The sequence below is a fragment of the Cetorhinus maximus genome, chromosome 20 (genome assembly GCF_964194155.1).
Source record: "Cetorhinus maximus chromosome 20, sCetMax3.hap1.1, whole genome shotgun sequence".
NCBI lineage: Eukaryota > Metazoa > Chordata > Chondrichthyes > Lamniformes > Cetorhinidae > Cetorhinus > Cetorhinus maximus.
In genome coordinates, this window is record NC_135898.1 from 37,386,026 (window position 1) to 37,407,144 (window position 21,119).

General features: G+C 41.4%; 2 protein-coding genes across 2 annotated transcripts in view; one reads left to right on the top strand and one right to left on the bottom strand.

Annotated features, from left to right (window-relative positions):
- The window catches only part of fam13c (family with sequence similarity 13 member C), a 54,354-nt gene extending 45,311 nt beyond the window's left edge, over positions 1-9,043 (top strand). The window contains exon 11 of the mRNA XM_078565904.1: positions 5,184-9,043. Coding sequence (XP_078422030.1) covers positions 5,184-5,316 — 133 coding nt within the window. The 3' untranslated portion in view covers positions 5,317-9,043. The remainder of the gene's footprint in view (positions 1-5,183) is intronic.
- phyhiplb (phytanoyl-CoA 2-hydroxylase interacting protein-like b) overlaps positions 8,390-21,119 on the bottom strand; it is a 52,261-nt gene continuing 39,531 nt past the window's right edge. The window contains exons 3-5 of the mRNA XM_078565905.1: positions 20,429-20,603; positions 16,579-16,696; positions 8,390-10,050 (exon numbers count right to left, since the gene is read on the bottom strand). Coding sequence (XP_078422031.1) covers positions 9,516-10,050; positions 16,579-16,696; positions 20,429-20,603 — 828 coding nt within the window. The 3' untranslated portion in view covers positions 8,390-9,515. The remainder of the gene's footprint in view (positions 10,051-16,578; positions 16,697-20,428; positions 20,604-21,119) is intronic.

A 21,119-nucleotide genomic window follows, 5' to 3' on the forward strand; every position in this document is an offset into this window, starting at 1 on the left:
ACACACACGTACTGCACCACTCAGCACACGTGCGCACACACACATGAGCGCAGCACTGCTCAGCACACACAGCACATGCGCATAAGTGCGCACACACACACACACACACACACACAAACGGCACCACTAAACACATGCACTAACACTGCACCTCTCATCACACATACACACGCACACATGGGCACAAACACACTGCATCACTCATCATATGCGTAAACACACATATACACACACGCACTCACATGAAGCACTGCTCAGCACACGCACACACAGATGCACAACTGCTCACACACGCGCACTGCAATACTCAGCGCGCATGCACGCCCACACACACTGCTCAGAACACACACACACACAGCACCACTCAGCACATGAACTAACACTACACTAGTCAGCACCCATGCACACACACACACGGGCACAAACACACTGCCACTCAGCATATGCACAAACACATATTCACACACACACTCACATGTAGCACTGCTCAGCACACGCACATGCATAACTGCTCACACATGCACACTGCACCACTCAGCACACGCGCACACACACACATACATACACAGCATCACTTAGCACACGCACACACACACATTGCACTGCACAGACACACACACACAGAGCACCGCTCAGCATGCACAGACACACATACACGCAGCACCGCTCAGCATGCACAGACACACACTAACATACACGCAGCACCGCTCAGCACACACAGACACACACACATACACGCAGCACCACTCAGCACGCACAGACACACACACATACACGCAGCACCACTCAGCACGCACAGACACACACACAAACATACATGCAGCACTGCTCAGCACACACAGACACATACACACACACATGCAGCACTGCTCAGCACACACAGACACATGCACATATACAACACCATTCAGCACGTGCATACAGACGCAGCACCATTCAGCACAAGCGCGCACACAGATGCACACACACACCACCACTCAGAACACATACACGCACACACGCAGCACCATTCAGCATAGACGCACACATGAGCACAGCACTGCACCACTCAGCAAATGCACAAACACATATACATACACACTGCACCGCTCAGCACATGCGCATGCGCGCGCACACACACACACACACGAGCGCTGCACTGCTTAGTACACACAGCACCACTCAGCAAATGCACACAATTGTACACACACACACAAACTGCACCACAAAGCATATTCACTAACACTACAGCACTCATCACACATACACATGCACACACACACATGGGCACAAACACACTGCATCACTCAGCATATGCACAAACACACATATACACACACGCACTCACATGCAGCACTGCTCAGCACACGCACACACACACACAGGTGCACAACTGCTCACACACGCACACTGCACCATTCAGCACACGCACGCGCACACATACACAGCACCACTCAGCACATGCACACACACACATTGCACTGCATAGCACATACAGACACACACACACACTGCTCAGAGCAGACACACACACACACACTGCTCAGAACACACACACAGCACCACTCAGCACAAGCGCACACACAGATGAACACACACACCACCACTCAGAACACATACATACACATACACACAGCACCACTCAGCACATGCGCACACACACACATTGCACTGCTCAGCACACACACACACACACACAAACTGCACTGCTCAGCACATGCACTAACACTGCACCGCTCAGCACATACGCACATGCACACGCACATATGGGCACACACACTCCACCACTCAGCATATGCACAAACACACACACACACACACACACACACACACATATGCAGCACTGCTCAGCACACGGGCGCGCACACACACATACACAACCACTCAGCACACACACGCTCAGCACACGCAGACTGCACCACTCAGAACATGCACACACACACACACTACCGCTCAGCACACGCACACACAGACACACGCACATACGCAGCACCATTCAGCACGTGCATACACACACACCACCATTCAGCACACGCACACACACATTGCACTGCTCAGCACACACACACACAACTGCTCACATGCACACTGCACCACTCAGCACACACGCACATGGACACACTCACGCACCACTCAGCACATGCACACACACAGACATTGCTCTGCTCAGCACACACACACATACGCACACAGCACCACTTAGCACAAGCACACACAGATGAACACACACACAACCACTCAGCACACGTGCACACACAGCACCATTCAGCATGTGCATACACACACACAGCACCATTCAGCACATGCACACAAGTGCACACACACGCATTGCACTGCTCAGCACATGTACACACACTGCACCACTCAGCACAAACGCACACAGATGCATACACACACCAGCACTCAGAACGCACGCACATGCACGCTCAAAGGCAGCACCGCTCAGCATAGGCGCACAGTCTCCCACACAGCATCGCTCAGCACAGGCACCCACACAACACCTATCAGCACACGTGCACAGCCACACACATTGCACTGCTCAGCGCACATACACACACGCAGCACCGCTCAGTACACACACACACACACACACACACACACACACAAACTACACCACTCAGCACATACACTAACACTGCACTACTCAGCACATACACTAACACTGCACCACTCAGCACACACACACATGCACACGGGCACACACACACTCCACCACTCAGCATATGCACAAACACACATATGCACTCACACACACACACTGCACCACTCAGCACACGCACACACACACCATTCTGCACAAGCGCACACATAAACACACACATACACAGACACACTGCACCACTCAGCACATGCACACAGACACACACACATACACGGCACTATTCAGCACATGCACACAAGTGCACACACGCACACATGACACCAATCCGCACAAGTGCACACAGATGCACACACACACCACCTCTCAAAAGACATATATACAAACACACACACACTCTGTGCCGCTCAGCCACACACACACTGACACATACACACATGCGCATAGCACTGCTTAGCATACACAGACACAGACACACACACACACACACACACACACACACACAGCACCACTCAGCACATGCGCACAAGTGCACACACACAAACTGCACCACACAGCACATGTACTAACACTACACCACTCATCACACATCCATATGTACACGCATACATGGGCACAAACACCACTCAGCATATGCACAAACACACATACACACACAGACACATACAGCACTGCTCAGCACACACACGCATACATAACCGCTCAGCACACACACACGCAGCACGCTCAGCACACGCACGTTGCACCACTCAGCACACACACAGAAACACGCACATACACAGCACCATTCAGCACATGCATACACACACAGCACCATTCAACACATGCACACACACACATTGCACTGCTCAGCACATACTAACACACTGCACCACTCAGTACATGAATACATACACGACACCACAGCACAAGCGTACGCAGATGCACGCACACACCACCACTCAGAACACATACACACACACACAAAGACACATGCACACACACACATATATATACAAAGCATCGCTCAGCACAGGCACACACACACACACACCCCACCAGTCAGCGCACAAACACACACACACTCACACACCAGCGCTCAGAACATACATACACACACGTAGCACCTCTCAGCACATGCACATTGCACCGCTCAGAACACACCCACACACAACCGCTCAACACACACACACACACACCATCGCTCAGCAGAAATGCACAGTGTAACACACAGCACTCAGCACAGCGTGCACACACAAACGCAAACAAACACACACATACAAAGCATCGCTCAGCACAGACACACACCCCACCACCACTCAGCGCGCGCACACACAGAGCACCGCTCAGCACATGCACACACGCAGCACACACACACATACATAAAAACAAACACACACACAGCACCACTCAGCGCGCACACACACTACTGCTCAGCGCGCGCGCACACACACACACACACACACACACAGACTGCACCGCTCAGAACATACACACACATAAACATACATACACACACATGCAGCACCGCTCAGAACACGAACACACACACACACACACACACACACACAGTCTCCCACACAGCATCGCTCAGCACAGGCGCGCGCGCACACACACACACCCCAACCATTCCAGGAGTTTAATGTTAAGTTTCTACTCTCACCCTTTACAGTGTACATCCCTTTAATTTGTACCTGCTGGCCAGATTACAATTTCCCCATATAGTGTTACTGTGCACAGCCAGGCTAGGTTACATTGTTGACTGGTGATAGCTGCTTCAGATTATCTGGACAATATAGGCCAGTTAGTCCATGCTCCACTGGCCCCACAAATGTGACACAAAAGCCTTAATTGTGCCAGTAGATCAGTTTTGGTCCATTATGTTCAATTTTGAGAACCCATTTAATGAAGGATGTATTGGCTTTGGAGAATAATCTGGAGGCGATTCACTGGAATAATACTCCGAGATGAAGGGATTTAGCCATGAGGTGATTAAAGTAAATGAAATGTCAGCCTAGATAGGGAACAACTTTTGCTCAAGATGAATATGGAACAAATGGGTATAATTTTAGAAATCAAGTTGAAAGCAAATCTCAGAAAAATTCTTTAGGCAAAAGGTTATGAGAAGGTGGAAAGATCTGCTCAAGGTCATTTTAAATCAAACTGAGAGATTCAAAAGAGGGGCAGAAATTTGTAAATAAATGTATTGAGGGGTAGCGAGGAAGGGTAAGAAACCAAATTCAAAAGCTAGAGCTAACAAAATGGCACAGCTTGCTCAGTATTTCAAACAGTCTGCTCCTGTTTCAATGGTTAGATGAGTAAGGTTCTCCATAGGACAATGAGAAGTAACAATATTTTTTTCTATTTTGTATTTGTTTCTTCCTGTTGCCCTGGAATTCAAGCCAAGAGGAGCAATTCCTCTTACCTCCCTGTGGAGATACACCTGCTCTTAACTTTCTTTACTGTATTGCCAGTAGAGCTGAGACCGGAAGCTCATTTTGGAGGAATGTAATTGCAGGCAAATAGCCTCACTCTGTGGCACGCAGTTTTAATTAACCCTTTTATTATTATTTATTATTTTATGTGTGTTCCCTATAAATGATAATCACAGAGAATTTTCTTGCAGGAATGTACTGAAAGAAGATCGCATACCAATGGCTGAAGAATACAGCGAGTACAAGCATATAAAAGCCAAACTTCGTTTGTTGGAGGTACTCATAACTAAGCACGATGGCTCCAAAGCTGTCTTGAGTTCTTAAAGACAAACCTCATACAGAAGACAATTTTCTTGCCCTTAATTGAACCAGATGAAATTATTCAACCCTTTCTAAAGCTCTGGATACTTCATCCTCTCATTTGTGCCATAGAAACACTTGGCTGCACTTTATTATTCACTGAAGTCTGCAAATTCCAACCGTGACTACAAAAATGAACACTAGGGTTGCCGAGCAACTAATCAGAGTCACTGTCACTAATGACAACAAACGTTACAAGATGCACTGATGATATTTTTGAGTAGGTAGCTTTGAGAATTTTATGAAATAGACCCTATTCTGGACAATGATGAACTCAGAATAGTTGAATTATTTCTCGGCAAGGCACATGTTTAGGAGGGAGACATTTATTTGATGGTCTCCATGTGAGACACCATAGCACTTTATTTATGTCATTGTGAACTGAAAAAAAGTGTGTCATGTACAACCAAAAAAAAACAGCCTGCCTTTTTTTGCTCGTGTGTTTTGATGGTTTCTTCAGTTTTTATCACATTGAGTAGTCAATTACAGTTTAAATACAAAGATTGCCATTTCTTGTTTGATTATTGAAAGGATTAAAAAGGAAATTCAAAGTGAATTTATAATTGTTTGGACTCCAATCCCAATCTTCTTTGTGGCCATTTGAAACAGGGTCAAGTTGCAGCTCTTTAACTATTTCAGATTCAAGTTAGGGATTGACATCCCTTTATATTGTCCACTAGAAATGTCATTTATATTTTTGGTAATTATTTGCTGAAAAATGTTTGTAATGTTTTGTAATTTAGGACATTCATAAAGTGTATCATTCTGAAATAGGCATATTTTTGCATGCGTAATGTTCCTGCAGCATCTTAAAGGTCTATGTGTCATTAAGGTTTGACTTACTTAAACTAATTTAATTCATCCTTTCAGCAATCCATTGTTTATTGAAAAGCTGTTATGTCACAAGATAAATGAAAGAAGCCATTTGAGCTATCTGAGTTCATGATCCAAAAAGAACCCAAAGTTCCTTTATCACAGTCTATTTTTTAATTGATCTTTGGCTGCTCCTCAGTCATTTGGTATTATCGATGAATTTGACCACTTTGCACTTATATATTCAAGTCATTAATTTTTTTTAAAAAATCCTTTATGGGATGTGGGCATTCCTGGCAAAGCCAGTATTTGTTGCCCATCCCTAATTGCCCTTGAACTGAGTGGTTTGCTTGACCACTTTAGAGCACAGTTAAGAGTCAACCACATTGCTGTGGGTCTGGAGGCGCATTTACGCCAGACTAGGTAAGGATGGCAGATTTCCTTCACTAAAAGAAGTTAATGAACCAGATGGGCTTTTATAACAATTGATGATAGTTTCACAGTCATCAGCACTGAAACTATATTTTTATTCCAGTTTTTATTAACAACTTAAATTCCCACCAGCTGCCATGATGGGATTTGAACCCATTTGCCCAGAGCATTAGCTTGGGCATCTGAATCACTAGTCCAATGACATTACCATTATGCCACTGTCTCCCCAGTTTAATATAAAATTAGAAACAGTAGTTTGCAATGCCATTCATTCCCAGTACCAATCCTTTGAATACTTCACTTGCCCACTCTCCAGTCACTCCCCAAACAAGTACCAGCTGCTTCTTATCCATTGTCAGGTTTTATTTTGAATTTTGATCACTTTAAATTTAAGGAGCAGTCTTCCATGTAGAATTCTGTCAGCTTTTTTGATTAGCTCAATGCAGTAAGGCTTTTTGCAGTCTGCTTGGTATGTCATTTCCTCAAATTAAGTAGGTTAATATTGTACAGGTAATCTTCAATTTATCTTGATAACAAATTCCATTATTTCACTTGGTAAGGGATGTAAAAACCAGAAGTGAAATACTGTTAATGCTGGAAATCTGAAATAAAAACGGAAAATGCTGGCAATATTCAACACCTGCGGAGAGAAAAACAGCTAATGTTTCAGGTCAATGATCTTTTGTTGGAAGGAGCCGTTCTGAACTGCTGCTTATTTCCAGGGATGTAAAAACCATTTGGGTTTATAGTTGTTTGTCAAGTCTGTTGTATTGGAATAACTTGCTTTCACTGTAGCAAGATCTCCCCAGTGTTCACAGGATGTCTAGCAGCATCTTTCAGGTTTCATCCCTTTTATTTTGAACCCATGTGTGTCTCAGACCTTCATCCATTTGATCACGTTCAGCCTATTTCATTTCTGATTACTGAATAGTCATAAGAGTGCATGAATTATTTTCAACCTGTTTCAGGTCCACTAGTATCATTTTCATGTTCTTCTTCTCTAACTCCCTTCTTACTGTGATAGTACTGCTGAGCTATAATTTGCTTTTGAGCTAATATTGCTTGCTGTTATTTATGCACAAAGTGTATAGCAACTGCAGGTGAGGAGTAAATGCATGGTTAAACTTGTAAAATTGTGGTAGATATTAACTAAGCTCGGCAGAGAAGGTTAAGTCTTGTCTATTTCAGTCCAAGTACGGTTTTAATTATGTTAATTACAGCTAGTCAACCCCACTAGCACTGAAATACATGGTTGCTTGCCCTGTTCACTGAGGTCTTAGATGACCAATTTCCCTCACTGCGATGTTATCAGCTTACATTTTCAGAAACCTGCAATGTAAAAACTTAAAGCAGGTGCAATGGTAAGTCTAACTGCCATTAGATTCATTTCCACAGCAAATTATGGCGCAATGTGTTTCAGAAGCTTCCAATGCATCCCCAACTTACCATGTTATTTACAAGTTTTATATTTTCTTCACCTTGGATTGTTTATGGATTTACCCAGATACTTTTGAATGGTGTTTAATTCATCCCTATCTGAGGTAGAATACAACTTAGCACTCTTTCAATCAATTTCCTTAAGCTTATCCCTCAATGACTTGAAGCCAGCCATTTTTAAAAGTGTCTAGTTGTTTGTTGGCCTTTGGTGCTGCCAATCCTGTAGAACTTTAAGTTGCCACTGTCTGGTCAAGGCTTTTTGTGTTTTTTAAATGTTTATTTGAACTGCACTCATTTTGAGTTTACTTCTTTTGCAATGCTAATGAATGTATACATGTAACTTTTGCCAAAAATATTTGTAGCTAAACCTGAACTTCCATATAAATGGAATTGAACACTGAGTTTCTTTGCTTGGTTCAGGCATGCTATTATCTACACTCAACTGAAGCAGCACAAAGCAGTAGCTTTATCCTAGACTGGAAGCATTTGTTCAAAATCATTATTGGTAGTGAGAGAATTTAACTCACATTCTTAATTTGTGCCATCCTATAAAATCCCCATTTCATATTCTACAAAATTCAAAAATTAAATTTGGAAGCAATGTTTAAAATATACTGTTAATTTACTATTTCTTAGTTGTAATTTGAGTTTTCCTTGTTGTGGACCATTCAAAACACTTCATTGTTCCAAACTGACTATAAATGGGGAAAAACAACTGCTAAATTATAAGCTACTGTTTGGTTAACCCAGATAATGCTGGCACTTTGTATTTCTTTGTAGGAAGCAGTAGGAAGCAGTGTAGCTTTGTAAGAAAAATTCTAATGAACTTAATGAGGTGTTGGAATGTAATAAATAGGATAGTAATGTCTGCATGTTACAGCCATTTAATTTTTTAGGAGTAATATGGTTTCATAACACTGTCAAATTACTACAAAATGCTCTGTAGTTGATCATCCACTGAACTGTAAATCTTTTTGAACAGTACAAATACAAATATTTTTCTATTGTATTACATTTATTTTCTTCAAATACAGCAATTTAAAATGTTTCTTATTAACTAGTTATTACAAGTAACGTGAACACAATGAACAAGTCGGAAGTACTGTATTTCTATTTTGCAAGATAAAGTCATGCTGCCACTGTAACCTTCATGCTTATTCCAATCGATAGTTGTTCATTCAGGTTAAATATTTGTTTTAGAACACTACAAAATAAGCTAATTGTTTTGCTTTGCAAGAGCACATTAATATCAATTGTACTTTCTCTTAAAGCAGGAACTTTGCAGCAACTTTATGAAGTATCTCACAAAAAGAAACAGACATTTACATATTCTGTAAAATGGATGTTTCAGTAAATAAATCAACCAGCGGATAAGCTTTTGGTGAAAAGCTGCATATATGCGTGCTTTCAAGAGGAAAGAACTGAAATAACACAAAATGAAAACTATATTGTCAGTAATGTGAAAATTGTAGATTGTTCAGTTAACGTCCAGCACTAATGTTACAAGTCTTGCAGCTAGGATCTTTTTTTGCATTTGCTGTGGATAAACTCATTAGCTGATGGCCACTGATCTCAGCCACGCTACCAAGAGAGAGATCCACTGGGTCAGTGTAGATAATTTCTAAAATAGCATCCTGGGCATGATGATAAACAAGCCTATCATCCTCCTCAGTGCATGTCAGGAATTTGTTGTCTGCAATATTTAGCTGAGGAAGTCGCTGCTTGCAGAATTCATCTCCCTCTGATCCCATAGGTGCAATAACAAGAATGATGTAGTGGTATGCTGTATACATACAATAAAAATCACCAAAATAGAGGTTAGTGTTCTGGTTGAAGAGGTTGCTGGCAGGAATCTGATAGCGGTGCCTCCCGTAAGGTGAATCATGCGGAGGTTTTCCAGTGTTGAATTCAGTGTTGCAGCTAAAGAAGATGCCTTGCAGTTTCCCACTGATGGGAGAACCATGACTGCCACTGTTATCTTTAATGGAAGTTTGCATCATTTGCCCCTGATGTTCCCTGAAAGCAGTAATTTTCATTTGTCAGTAATGCAGGTGAACTGCTGCTGGAGGCACAGTGTTAGCAGCTCACCCCAATTATTATGAAGCCGGTGACCCAATTACGAGCCAGCCTTGGACTTCTCTGAACTGCTGAATCTGCACGTGACTACTGTCAGAATTCTTAATCAATTTGATTGACTCAGTTTATAGAGTACTTTCTAGAAGCTAACAGAGAGAACCCTTGGACTAAGATGAGCAGGCAGCAATTATTTAACTCTACGAATTTAACAATGCATACTGGAATTTCAGTGAGAGGTGTATCTAAATTTCTGAATGGCAATAAACTTCTTCCACATAACATTGCGTGCCTTACTTAGTTGGGTGGGTGGAGACACTTGAGCATATCAGGACAGGGCTCTGAAACCAGGGGCAGAAAGATGGGGGTACAGGGAGCAATGAGGATGAGAAGTGGGCTAGGAAGCAGGAGACTGAGGCTTGGCAGGGGAAGGGTGGGGGGTTCCATTTTTCAGAGCTCGTAGCTGCAGCAAGAGCATAGAATGGGAACAGCACAGAGCGGAGCAGTCAATTGAGTGGAAGAACAAATAAGTAAGGTTCTTAAACTGAAGTTACACCATGGGAAAAAATACTTTCCTCCTATTCATTTCCAATACACTACCTGCCTAAACTGTCTCCAATTGGTTCATCATTGTTAAAACTTAATCGTATCCCATCTAAAGGTGCATGTCTCCAAGCTAAATAACCTGCAGAAGGTCCCCTCATAACTAACAGTCCCAATTCCTTCACTGAGCACAGGGACCAAAGCTGAACACAGTGCTGGCTGGTTGTGGGGGTGGAATTAGTCTGCGTCCATTTGGTGAACAACATTCTACACCTGATCTGAGTCCAAGTGATGTCATATTGGTGAAGCAATTGCCCAGTGTCCATTGTGCCCACTTAAAACAGATGAAATGCCCTTTGAGTGTAAGTTTCAAGAAATTTAGCCGAGCAGGAGCCAGGTGTGAGCATTATCTGATCTACATGAAACCTATACCATGGTCTTCAATGGACCAAAGAAGTAATTTTAAAAAAATTATTTTGATATGGGGCTAGAAGCAACAGGAGTGCTACTCCCAGCATTTAGCGCAAAAGGTGCTGGAAACTTTATTGTGGGTCAGAATTTGGGCGTCAGCCCAGGGAAATGCTGTTGGCTTTCGACCAACTGCCCCAATTGTGTGGAATACAATCAGGAAAATTATGAAGTAACAAAATTGCTGTTCAAAATCATACTATCATTTGAATCAATTCAACATTAAACTAGCTATGTTAAGACTGCATGAGTCATATTGTATGTGAACACATAAATTAATTTGGAGTGCTCCCTAAGGAATCTGGATTATAATGCTTTCAGCAATTGAGAAATTTTGAAAGAAGTCGCAATTAAGATTTATTTAATATATATTCCTTAATTCCCTGATTACGTAATGTACTTTGCTGATATTCTTCTGGTTACCTCTGCACAGCTTCTGATGCCCTGAAGACAGAGTCCTTGTTGCAGAAGACCCAATTAGCTGCAATTAATGTTGGTTTAAAAATTTGAATTCTAAAATTTTATTGATGTTCTCTCATGGATTATTACATTTTTCTATTTTACCAGAAAAGTACCGCATACTCATTTAAAACTGAGCTGCTCATTGATATTTGTTGAGGTGGTAACATACTAATCAGGAGCAGGAGTAGGCCACATGACCCCTCGAGTCTGCTCCACCACTCAATAAGATCATAGCTGATCTGACTGTAATCTCAACTCCACATTCCCGTGTACCATCGATAACATTTTCACCCCTTTGTGAATGAAAAATCTATCTAGCTCCACCTTAAAAATATTCAAACACTCTGCTTCCACCACCTTTTAAGGAAGAGAATTTCAGACTCTCAACCTTCTGAGAGAAAATATTTCTCCTCATCTCTGCCTTAAATGGCTGGCCCCTTATTTTTAAACAATGGCCTCTAGTTCTAGATTCTCCCACAAGAGGAAACATCCTCTCCACATCCACCCTGTCAAAACCCCTCAGGATCTTTTATGTTTCAATAAGTCACCTCTTAGTCTTCTAAACTCCAGTGGATACAAGCCTAGCCTGTCCAGCCTCTCCTTGTAAAACAACCTGCACATTCCAGTTATTAATCTGGTAAACCTTCCCTGAACCGCTCCCAACAATTTACATCCTTCCTTAACTATGGAGACCAATACTGTACACAGTACACCAGAGGTGATCTCACCAACGCCCTGTATAACTGAAGCATTATCTCACCATTTTTGTATTCAATTCCTCTCAATAAACAATAACATTATATTAACTTTTCTAATTACTTGCTGTACCTGCATACTAACCTTTTGTGATTCATGCACTAGGATATCCAGATCCCTCTGAATCTCTGAGCTCTGCAATCTCTCACCATATAATAGTATGCTTTTTTATTCTTCCTGCCAAAATGGACAATTCCACATTTTCTCACATTACACATTATACTCCATTTGCCAGATTTTTGTCCAACCACTTAACCTATCTATGTCCCCTTGTGCACTCTATGTTTTCTTCACAACCTACCATCCTACCTATCTTTGTGTCATCAGCAAATTAGCAACCAAACCTTTGGTCCCTTCTTCTAAGTCATTTATATAAATTGTAAACAGTTGAGGTCCTGGCACTGATCCCTGTGGCATTCCACTTGTTACATCTTGCCAACCAGAAAATGACCCTTTATGCCTTTTCTGTTTCCTCTTAGCTGGCCAATTTTCTATCCATGCCAATATGTCACCCCCTACACCATGAGCTTTTATTTTCCGCAATAACCTTTGTTGTGACACCTTTATCAAATGCCTTCTGGAAATCTAAGTACAGTATATCCACAGTAGAGTACATCCTTTTATCCACAGTACAAGTTACTTCTTCAAAAAATGCCAATAGATTGGTTAAACTTGATTTCCCTCTCACAAAACCATGTTGACTCTGCCTGATTACCTTGAATTTATCTAAGTGCCCTGCTATTGTGTCTTTAACAATAGCTTCTAACATTTTTCCTTTGACAGATGTTAAGCTAACTGGCCTGTAGTTTTTTGTTTTTTGTTTTCTGTCTCCCTCCCTTTTGAATAAAGGAGTTAGATTTGCTATTTTCCAATCGAATGAACTATCCCCAAATCTAGGGAATTTTGGAAAAGTAAAACCAACTATCTTACTTGCCACTTCTTTTAAGGCCCTAGGATGAAGTCCATCTGGACCCAGGGACTTGTCAGCCGCAGCTCCAACAATTTACTCTGTACCACAACCCTGGTGATTGTAATTTTCTTGAGTTCCATTTACAGCTATTTCTAGTACGTTGGATCTTCACATAACGAAGACAAATGCGAAATACTAATCAATTCATCCGACATCCCCTTATTTTCCATGTTAATTCCCAGACTCACTTTCCATAGGACCAACTTTATTAACTATTTTTAAAATATCTATAGAAACTCCTACTATCTGTCTTTATATTTCTAGCTAGCTTTCTCTTATACTCTAATTTTCCCCTCATTAATATTTTAGTCATTCCTTGCTGTTTTTTATATTTTGTCCAATCTTCTGATCTGCCACCCATCTTTGCACAATTATACGTTTTTTCTTTAAGGTTGATACTATTTTTAACTTTTTTAGTTAATCAAGGATAGTGGGTCTTCCCCTTGAAATTTTTCTTTCTCGTTGGAATGTACCTATTCTGTGTATTCTGAAATATCAACTTAAATATCTGCCACTGCATTTCTACTGACCTATCCCTTAACCTAATTTGCCAATTCACTTTAGCTAGCTCTGCTTTCATACCTTCAGAATTGCCTTATTTAAGTTTAAAATACTAGTCTTAGACTCACTCTTCTCTCCCTCAAATTAAATGTCAACTTCAATCATATTATGTTCGCTGCTACCTAGGGGCACCTTCACTAAGGTCATTAATTAATCCTATCTTATTGCACAATACCAGGTCTAGTTTAGCCTGCTTTCAGGTTGGCGCTAGAACATACTGTTCCAAGGAACCATCCCGAAAATATTCTATGAATTCTTCATCTAGGCTATCTTTTCCCATCTGATTTTTCCAGTCTACGTATAGGTTAAAATCCCCCATGTTATTGCTGTACCTTTCTGACAACATCCCATTATTTCTTCCTTTATACCCCATCCTACTGTGTGGTTACTGTTAAGGGGGCTGTACACCACTCCAAGTGTCTTCTTGCCTTTATTGTTTCTCATCTCTACCCAAATTCTATCTATATCCTGGTTTCCTAAACTTACGTTTTCCCTCTCTATTGTGCTAATAGCATCATTAATTAACAGAGCCACCCTCCATCTTTTCCTAGCTTCCTGTCCTTCCTAAGTGTAATGTACCCTTCAATCTTCAATTCCCAATCTATGTCAACCTGCAGCCATGTCTCTGTAATGGCTATCAGATCGTACTTATTTATTTCTATTTGCGCTTAGTTCATCTGTTTTGTTTTAAATGCTATGTGCATTCAGATACAGAGCCTTTAGTTTTGTCCTTTTATTATTTTTGTAACTCTAGCCTTATCTGCTGATTTGTTCTTAGATTTGCACTCTGTCCCTTCCTGTCACAGTCTGTTTATTATTTTCCATATTAATACTTTTCTCTTCTTGTCTTGTCTCTACTCTTTGATTTGCAACATCTTCCCAAATTTGATCCCTTGCCCCCAATATTTAGTTTAAAACCCTTTCCACTTCCCTAGTTATGTGGCTCGCTAGAACACTGGTCCTAGTACTGTCAGGTGTAGACCATCCCAACAGTACAGCCCCCACTTTCGCCAGTACTGGTGCCAGTGCCCCATGAACCAGAACCCACTTCTCCCACACCAGACTTTGAGCCATGCATTCATCTCGCTAATTTTATTTACCCTACACCAATTTTCACATGGCTCAGTTAATAATCCAGATTACTTTTGAGGTTCTGCTTTTTAATTTAATGCCTAGCTTCTCATTTGCAGAATTTCTTTCCTAGTTCTACCTATGTCATTCGTACCTACATGGACCACGATGACGGGATCCTCCTCTTCCTACTGCAAGATCCTCTCCAAACCTGAGCCGATATCCCGAACCTTGGCACAGGGCAGACAACACAGCCTTTTGGATTCTCGCTCTCAGCTGCAGAGAATAGTGTCTATCCCCCTGACCATACTGTCCCTTACTACCACTAAATTCCTTTTTGCTCCCCTCGCTTGAACAATTACCTGTACCATGGTGCCATGGCTAGTCCACTCATCCACCCTACAGACCTCACTTCCATCCACAGAGGTTGCAAGCACCTCAAACCTGTTTGACAACTGCAAAGTCTGAGGCTCTTCCACTGCTATCTGCTTGGTCCCTTTGCCTGCCTCACTCATGGTCACACCCTCCTATCACTCATCACTGACCAAAATAGATGACCCTAACCTAAGAGGTGTAACTGTCTTCTGATGCAAAGTGTTCAGGTATTTCTCCCCCCCCAACTTCCCTGATGTTGCACAGCATCTACAGTTCTGCTTCCGGAACAATAATCCTGATCTGGAATTCCTCTAGCTGCTTACACTTTTTGCAGACGTGTTTGTCCTGGATTGTATTGGCGTCCAGGACCTTCTACATTCCACAGCTGCAACACAACACCTATCCTGCCATTGTTATTATGTTATTTAATCAATTCAATTTAATTACTTTCTTAATTATGAGGCTAATCCCAATATATACTACAATTTACTGTATTTATTAAATAGTAGTATTACTTTCAACTAAGAGTTATACATTTCTTAATTCCTAATTGGCTTACTAGTTACTCACTAACCAGCCTCTTCCGCTGCACCAAAGAAATAAAAAAGCAGGAAAGAAAGAGCAACTCCTACCAGCTCATTCTTCTTGCAATCTACACTCCATTTTCAAAGCTGCACCCAGGCCTCTATATTTATGGTCTTTGGAGCTTAGACTACAACAACTAGATTGGACTAGTTAGCCAATTAACTAATCAGCTGCTCTTCAGTACAGCTTGTTTATCCCTACCTAAGGCTGGAAGAAACTTACTTTAGTTTATTAACTTACTTTAAGTAAACACCAGTTAAATGCTAACTGCAGACCAGATTTTTAGAAAGGTATTGATACTTTAAACTCCCCACTCACTAAACTCTTATCAGCTCACTCTGCTTGCAATCTGCACTCCATTTCAGCGTCATTTTACCTCACTTATGACTAGACAACCCAAACTTATCACTGGCAGTGAATTAAGACTATAAAAGAATAGTTAATGCCTTGCTTCTGCAGACAGCAGGAAATGTCTGTGTGTAGTTACCGCCAAATATGATCAATTTACTGCCTCACACACACTTTTCCCCATAATGCACAATTATCATTAAAAAGATGTGATTCACAGCTTTATTAAAAATCATTCTTCTCCTCAGTGGTCTCATAAAGACGTAGCAACAAACACTTTTCTCAACTTTAACAACAGAAATGAAGATGGCTTTTCTGGTGATTTTTCTTACCGAACATAGTCAAAATATTCTCTGTGCTGGTTACGATAGAAAACTGAAAACTTCAACATGCGCCCTGAAATCACTTCAGCTTTTTCCATCAACTGTGTTAAGTGAACCTTGGAATAATCTACAGAAAAATAAAATGGCATTTTATTACTAACATTGCATTATGTTTCAATGTTATACTAAATTAAAATACTGAAAATTACACTGGCATGGTTTGAAGATCAAGTTTAATTTTAGTGGCATGTATATGAAAACATTACTTTGAGGGGAAAGCATCAAAATCAATAGTTGCTTGTCCAAAAACAAAGAACAAGCAAACATTTTCTGTTGTAATCACAACAGAAAATGCCGGAAATACTCAGCAGATCAGGCAACATCTGTGGGGAGAGAAACAACATCAACGTGACCTGGGTCTTTTCATCAGTGGCAAAGCTGTGGTGGAACTAAGGTGCTTGGGATGTCGGGAGTGGGGGAAAGAGGAGGGTGAACCGGGTGCGACAAAAGGAAGGGGTGAGCTGTGGATGCCGTTGAGGGAAGGGGGGGGGGGGGGGAACGTTGTGAGGGGTAAGAAGTAGAGGTGAACAGGAAGTTGGAGGGGGTGAGCACCAGGGGCAATGGGAGTCTGAAGGTCCTCCTGATTGAAAGGGCTGCTCTGAGAAGGTTTTATGCCTATTAGGAACTGTGCTAAATAAATCAGGGTTAAAAAGTGAGCTAGGTCCCATATAAACAGCCCAAGTTTATGCACTGACAACCCAGCGGGGGCTATTTCTGGCAAACTGCAAGTTTGGGATTCTGGTGTAAGTTGGCTCTCTAAAACTTCCAATTCCATTGCAGTCCTCAATAGTGGCAAACATCTGCTATTCACTGCTACTGGGACTGGAAGATCTGGGCCCATATTTCAGGACAATAACCTTTCATCAGTACTGGGCAAGTTAGGTTTTAAGCAGTGAAATGGGGGAGAATAGCAAAAGAACAAATGGAAAGGTATGTGATAGTGTTGAAGATGGATAGATTAAATAATAAAGAGTTGGTGATGCAGGGCCAAAGGGTGTGACAATGGGACGAGTAAAACACAAGCTGTGTCGTGAGGTGTGAATTGCAGAGTAATGAACAGCTGTTATCTGAAAGCAAGAACAAGAGGTTAAAACAAAAGATCAAAACTTGTAAAGAGGAGAAAATGGGGACAGAAAAATATGATCTGAAAATGTGTAATTCAATGTTGAATCCTGAAGGCTGCAAAGTGTCAAAACTAAAGGTGAAGTGCTGTTCCTCCGGCTTGCATTGACCTTCAATGAAACACTGTATAGTCGGTTGAGGACAGAGACTTCAGCATGTGAAGAAGGTGAACAATTAAAATGACAGGCCACCAGAAGTTGGAAATGATTGAGGACTGGACCAGGGGGGACAGTCCCTTCAGAATGTAGGAGGGGATGTGTTTGGTAGTGGCATCATGCTGGAGTTAGCAGAAGTGGCAGAGGATGATCTGTTGAATACGGAGGCTGGTGGGGTGGAAAGTGAGGACAAGGAGTCTATCGCGGTTCTGGGAGGGACAGGAAGGTGAGAGCAGAAGAGTGGGAAATGGGGCAAACATGGTCGAGGGTCCTGTCAACCATGAAGAGGGGAAATCCTCGATTGAGGAAAAAGGAAGATCTATCAGAAGTTCTGGTATGGAAGGTTGCATCATTATAACAGATGTGATGACAAATTGGAAGAATGGAATGGAGTTCTTCCAAGAAGCAGGGTGTAAGGAAGTGTAGTCAAGGTAGCTGTTATTTTCAATTACCATAAAAAGTAACATGTTTTTGTTCCCAGATATTTCTAGTGCTCAGCCAAACTGCTGTGATCAAGCTCTCACTCCCTACGGAGTGAGATTTTATAGCAGAAGAGGGCAAAACAATGGAAAGATCTCTGGATTGCTCTAGACCAGGATCAGCATGGCCACAATGGGCCAACCATCCTCCTCCTATGTTACAATATCTCGTAATGTACCACTGCCCAGAGTTTGAATAGAAAGCCTTGGTGTTTTCACTAACTTACAGAACTAGCATCTTCGACTCTGTTCTTCTAAGGTTTTCAATTTGTTATCCTGGAATAAAATTTGTGTTATAGATCAGCCTTCCATTGTAGAAACAGCTTCAGCTTTCATCCTCATTGATCAATGGAACTGCATTTGAGTTGTCCCCTTGCTCCTCTGCTTGACTGATCCCTGAACTGAAACATGCTAGCTACTCTAAAGAAGAGCCATATGGACTCGAAATGTTAAATCTGTTTTTCTCTCCACAGGTGCTGTCAGATCTGCTTAGTTTTTCCAGCATTTTCTGTTTTTATTTCAGATTTCCAGCATCCGCAGTATTTTGCTTTTATCATGCTAGCAGCTTGCTTTGATCCACATCCTTTACCAGTTTCTAAGCTTTCTGCTGATGTGCTGGCTTCTGGTTTAAGGTCCACTGCCTGCAGCTTTTCCTGCTTTCTTAACTGTCTTGTTTCTACATGACCATGAATTAAATGTTTTCACCCTTTTCTTCATGTGAAAGGCAGTATCATGCATTTAAACTCAATTATATTGTTAAAAATGAGATGCAGGTTTTTTCCTTCTATTTGAAAATTTTTGACAGATATAGCAGGTCCCAAAATTATACTCTTGCAGAGTACATAGGAAACGCTTAGCATTTTCAAAAAAGCTTGCATCTTCTGCTTTTAAAAGCAGGGGAAGTCAAAGATTCATGCCTGATTTACTTGACAAATGACAATATTTTTGCAATTGTTCTTTCATATGAAACAGCTTATGTTGTGGCAATCAAAAAAAGCGGGGGAACAAAAGGACAGAAAATGTGTTTAAGTAAGCACAGGGTGACATTATGGGAAGAGAGTGTACACAATCCATATCAAACAGATCCTCTACTTGTGGATTTCTCAGCACAGTAAAATCTTTAATTTAGGACGCCCAAATATGCCTATTTTCCTGGAGTCCAGAAGAGTAAGAGGTGATCTGATTGAAACATATAAAATTCTTAGGGGGATTGACAAGGTGAATAGGGATTGACAAAGTGGATACTGAGAAAATGTTTCCCCTGACTGGGGAATCTAGATCATGGGGGTTATAGTCTGAGGATAAAGGGTCGGCCATCTAGGACAAAGAAATTTCTTCACTCAAAGGGTTGCGAAACTTCAGAGTTCTCTACCCTGGAGAGCTGTGAATGCTCAGTTGTTGAGTATATTCAAGATTCAAGTTGATACATTTTTGGGTATGAAGGGAATTTGGGGTATGAGGATAGTGCAGGAAAGTGGAGTTGAGATAAAGATCATTATCTCAATGAATAGCAGTGCAGGCTCAAAGGGTGAAGTGTTCCACTCCAGCTCCTAGTTTTTATATTCTTAATGATTTTCCTCACTCTAGGTGTAATTTTATCTTTTACAAACTTCCATCCTTGAAAAATAATCACTAGGACAATGTCAGTTCAAGAATTTTATACTCTCTGAAGCCATCCGAGAGTCATGGGGTCAACTCCACCAATCTCATAGTACACTAAATTAAAGATCAGTTCTCAGTTCATTTTGTTAGTAAACCAGAAAGTTAGCACATTCTAAAGCTGGTAGATTGCTTTGAGAATATTTTCTCCACAACTGGCATTAATGCTATATGGGAGAGGCAAAGATCACATGTCACACAAAATTTTGGTGTCATCGTTCCACTGATGCTTCCTATAACAAATGACAAATCAAGCCAGAGAAAGATAAAGCAATAAAGATAAATGATGGGATTTTTATAAGAATCTTATTGTAGCCTGGAAAGGGTTAGAATGTTTATGCCTGAATAGGCCTTTTTAAGAAATTCATTATAATATAATTTTACCTGCAGTACAGAATTCCACAACTTCACTCCAGTCAGAAACTGTATAATCTCCATCACCTTGCTTTGATGCGGTCTGAACAGCCACAGTGTACTCTGTCCTGGGACTCAAGAACCAGTGGCCACGCACTGTCATTGGCAGAGGAACTGCTTTTGCCACCAGTTTAGTAGGAACATCCTGCAGAAGAAATGGAACTCTGATCTCTCAAATGGATCAAGCATTTACATTGCAGATGATACGGTGCTCATCATCAAAGACAACATCCTCCCTGAGGCATTCAAGTTTCAAAAATTTTCAATTCAAAAGAAGCTATAGGTTGTTGAAATACTTCTTTGTCCACAGAAATTATGTTGCCAAACAGATTACAAACCTGGAGCCATTGAGCAAGTCAGACATGAGGAAGTAAGAAGGTATGTGACAACTGAGGCTTCATCCTGATATTCAATTTGTCTTGGTTTGTTACCTTGCATTATATGTCAGGAAACACATTAAGAAGCCCTCAGAAGTCCTTCTACTTATTGAGTTTCACTCCTCAGGCAACCATACCAAACTCTGTTCCTCAGACTTCAACAATGCCAGCAATTTCCAGCATGTACTGTTACTCACCCTAACTTCCCAAACACTATCTTAGAGACATTCACCTCATGGGTGACAGTGAACCAGAGAAAGTGCATTAGGTAGCAAAGAGTGAGC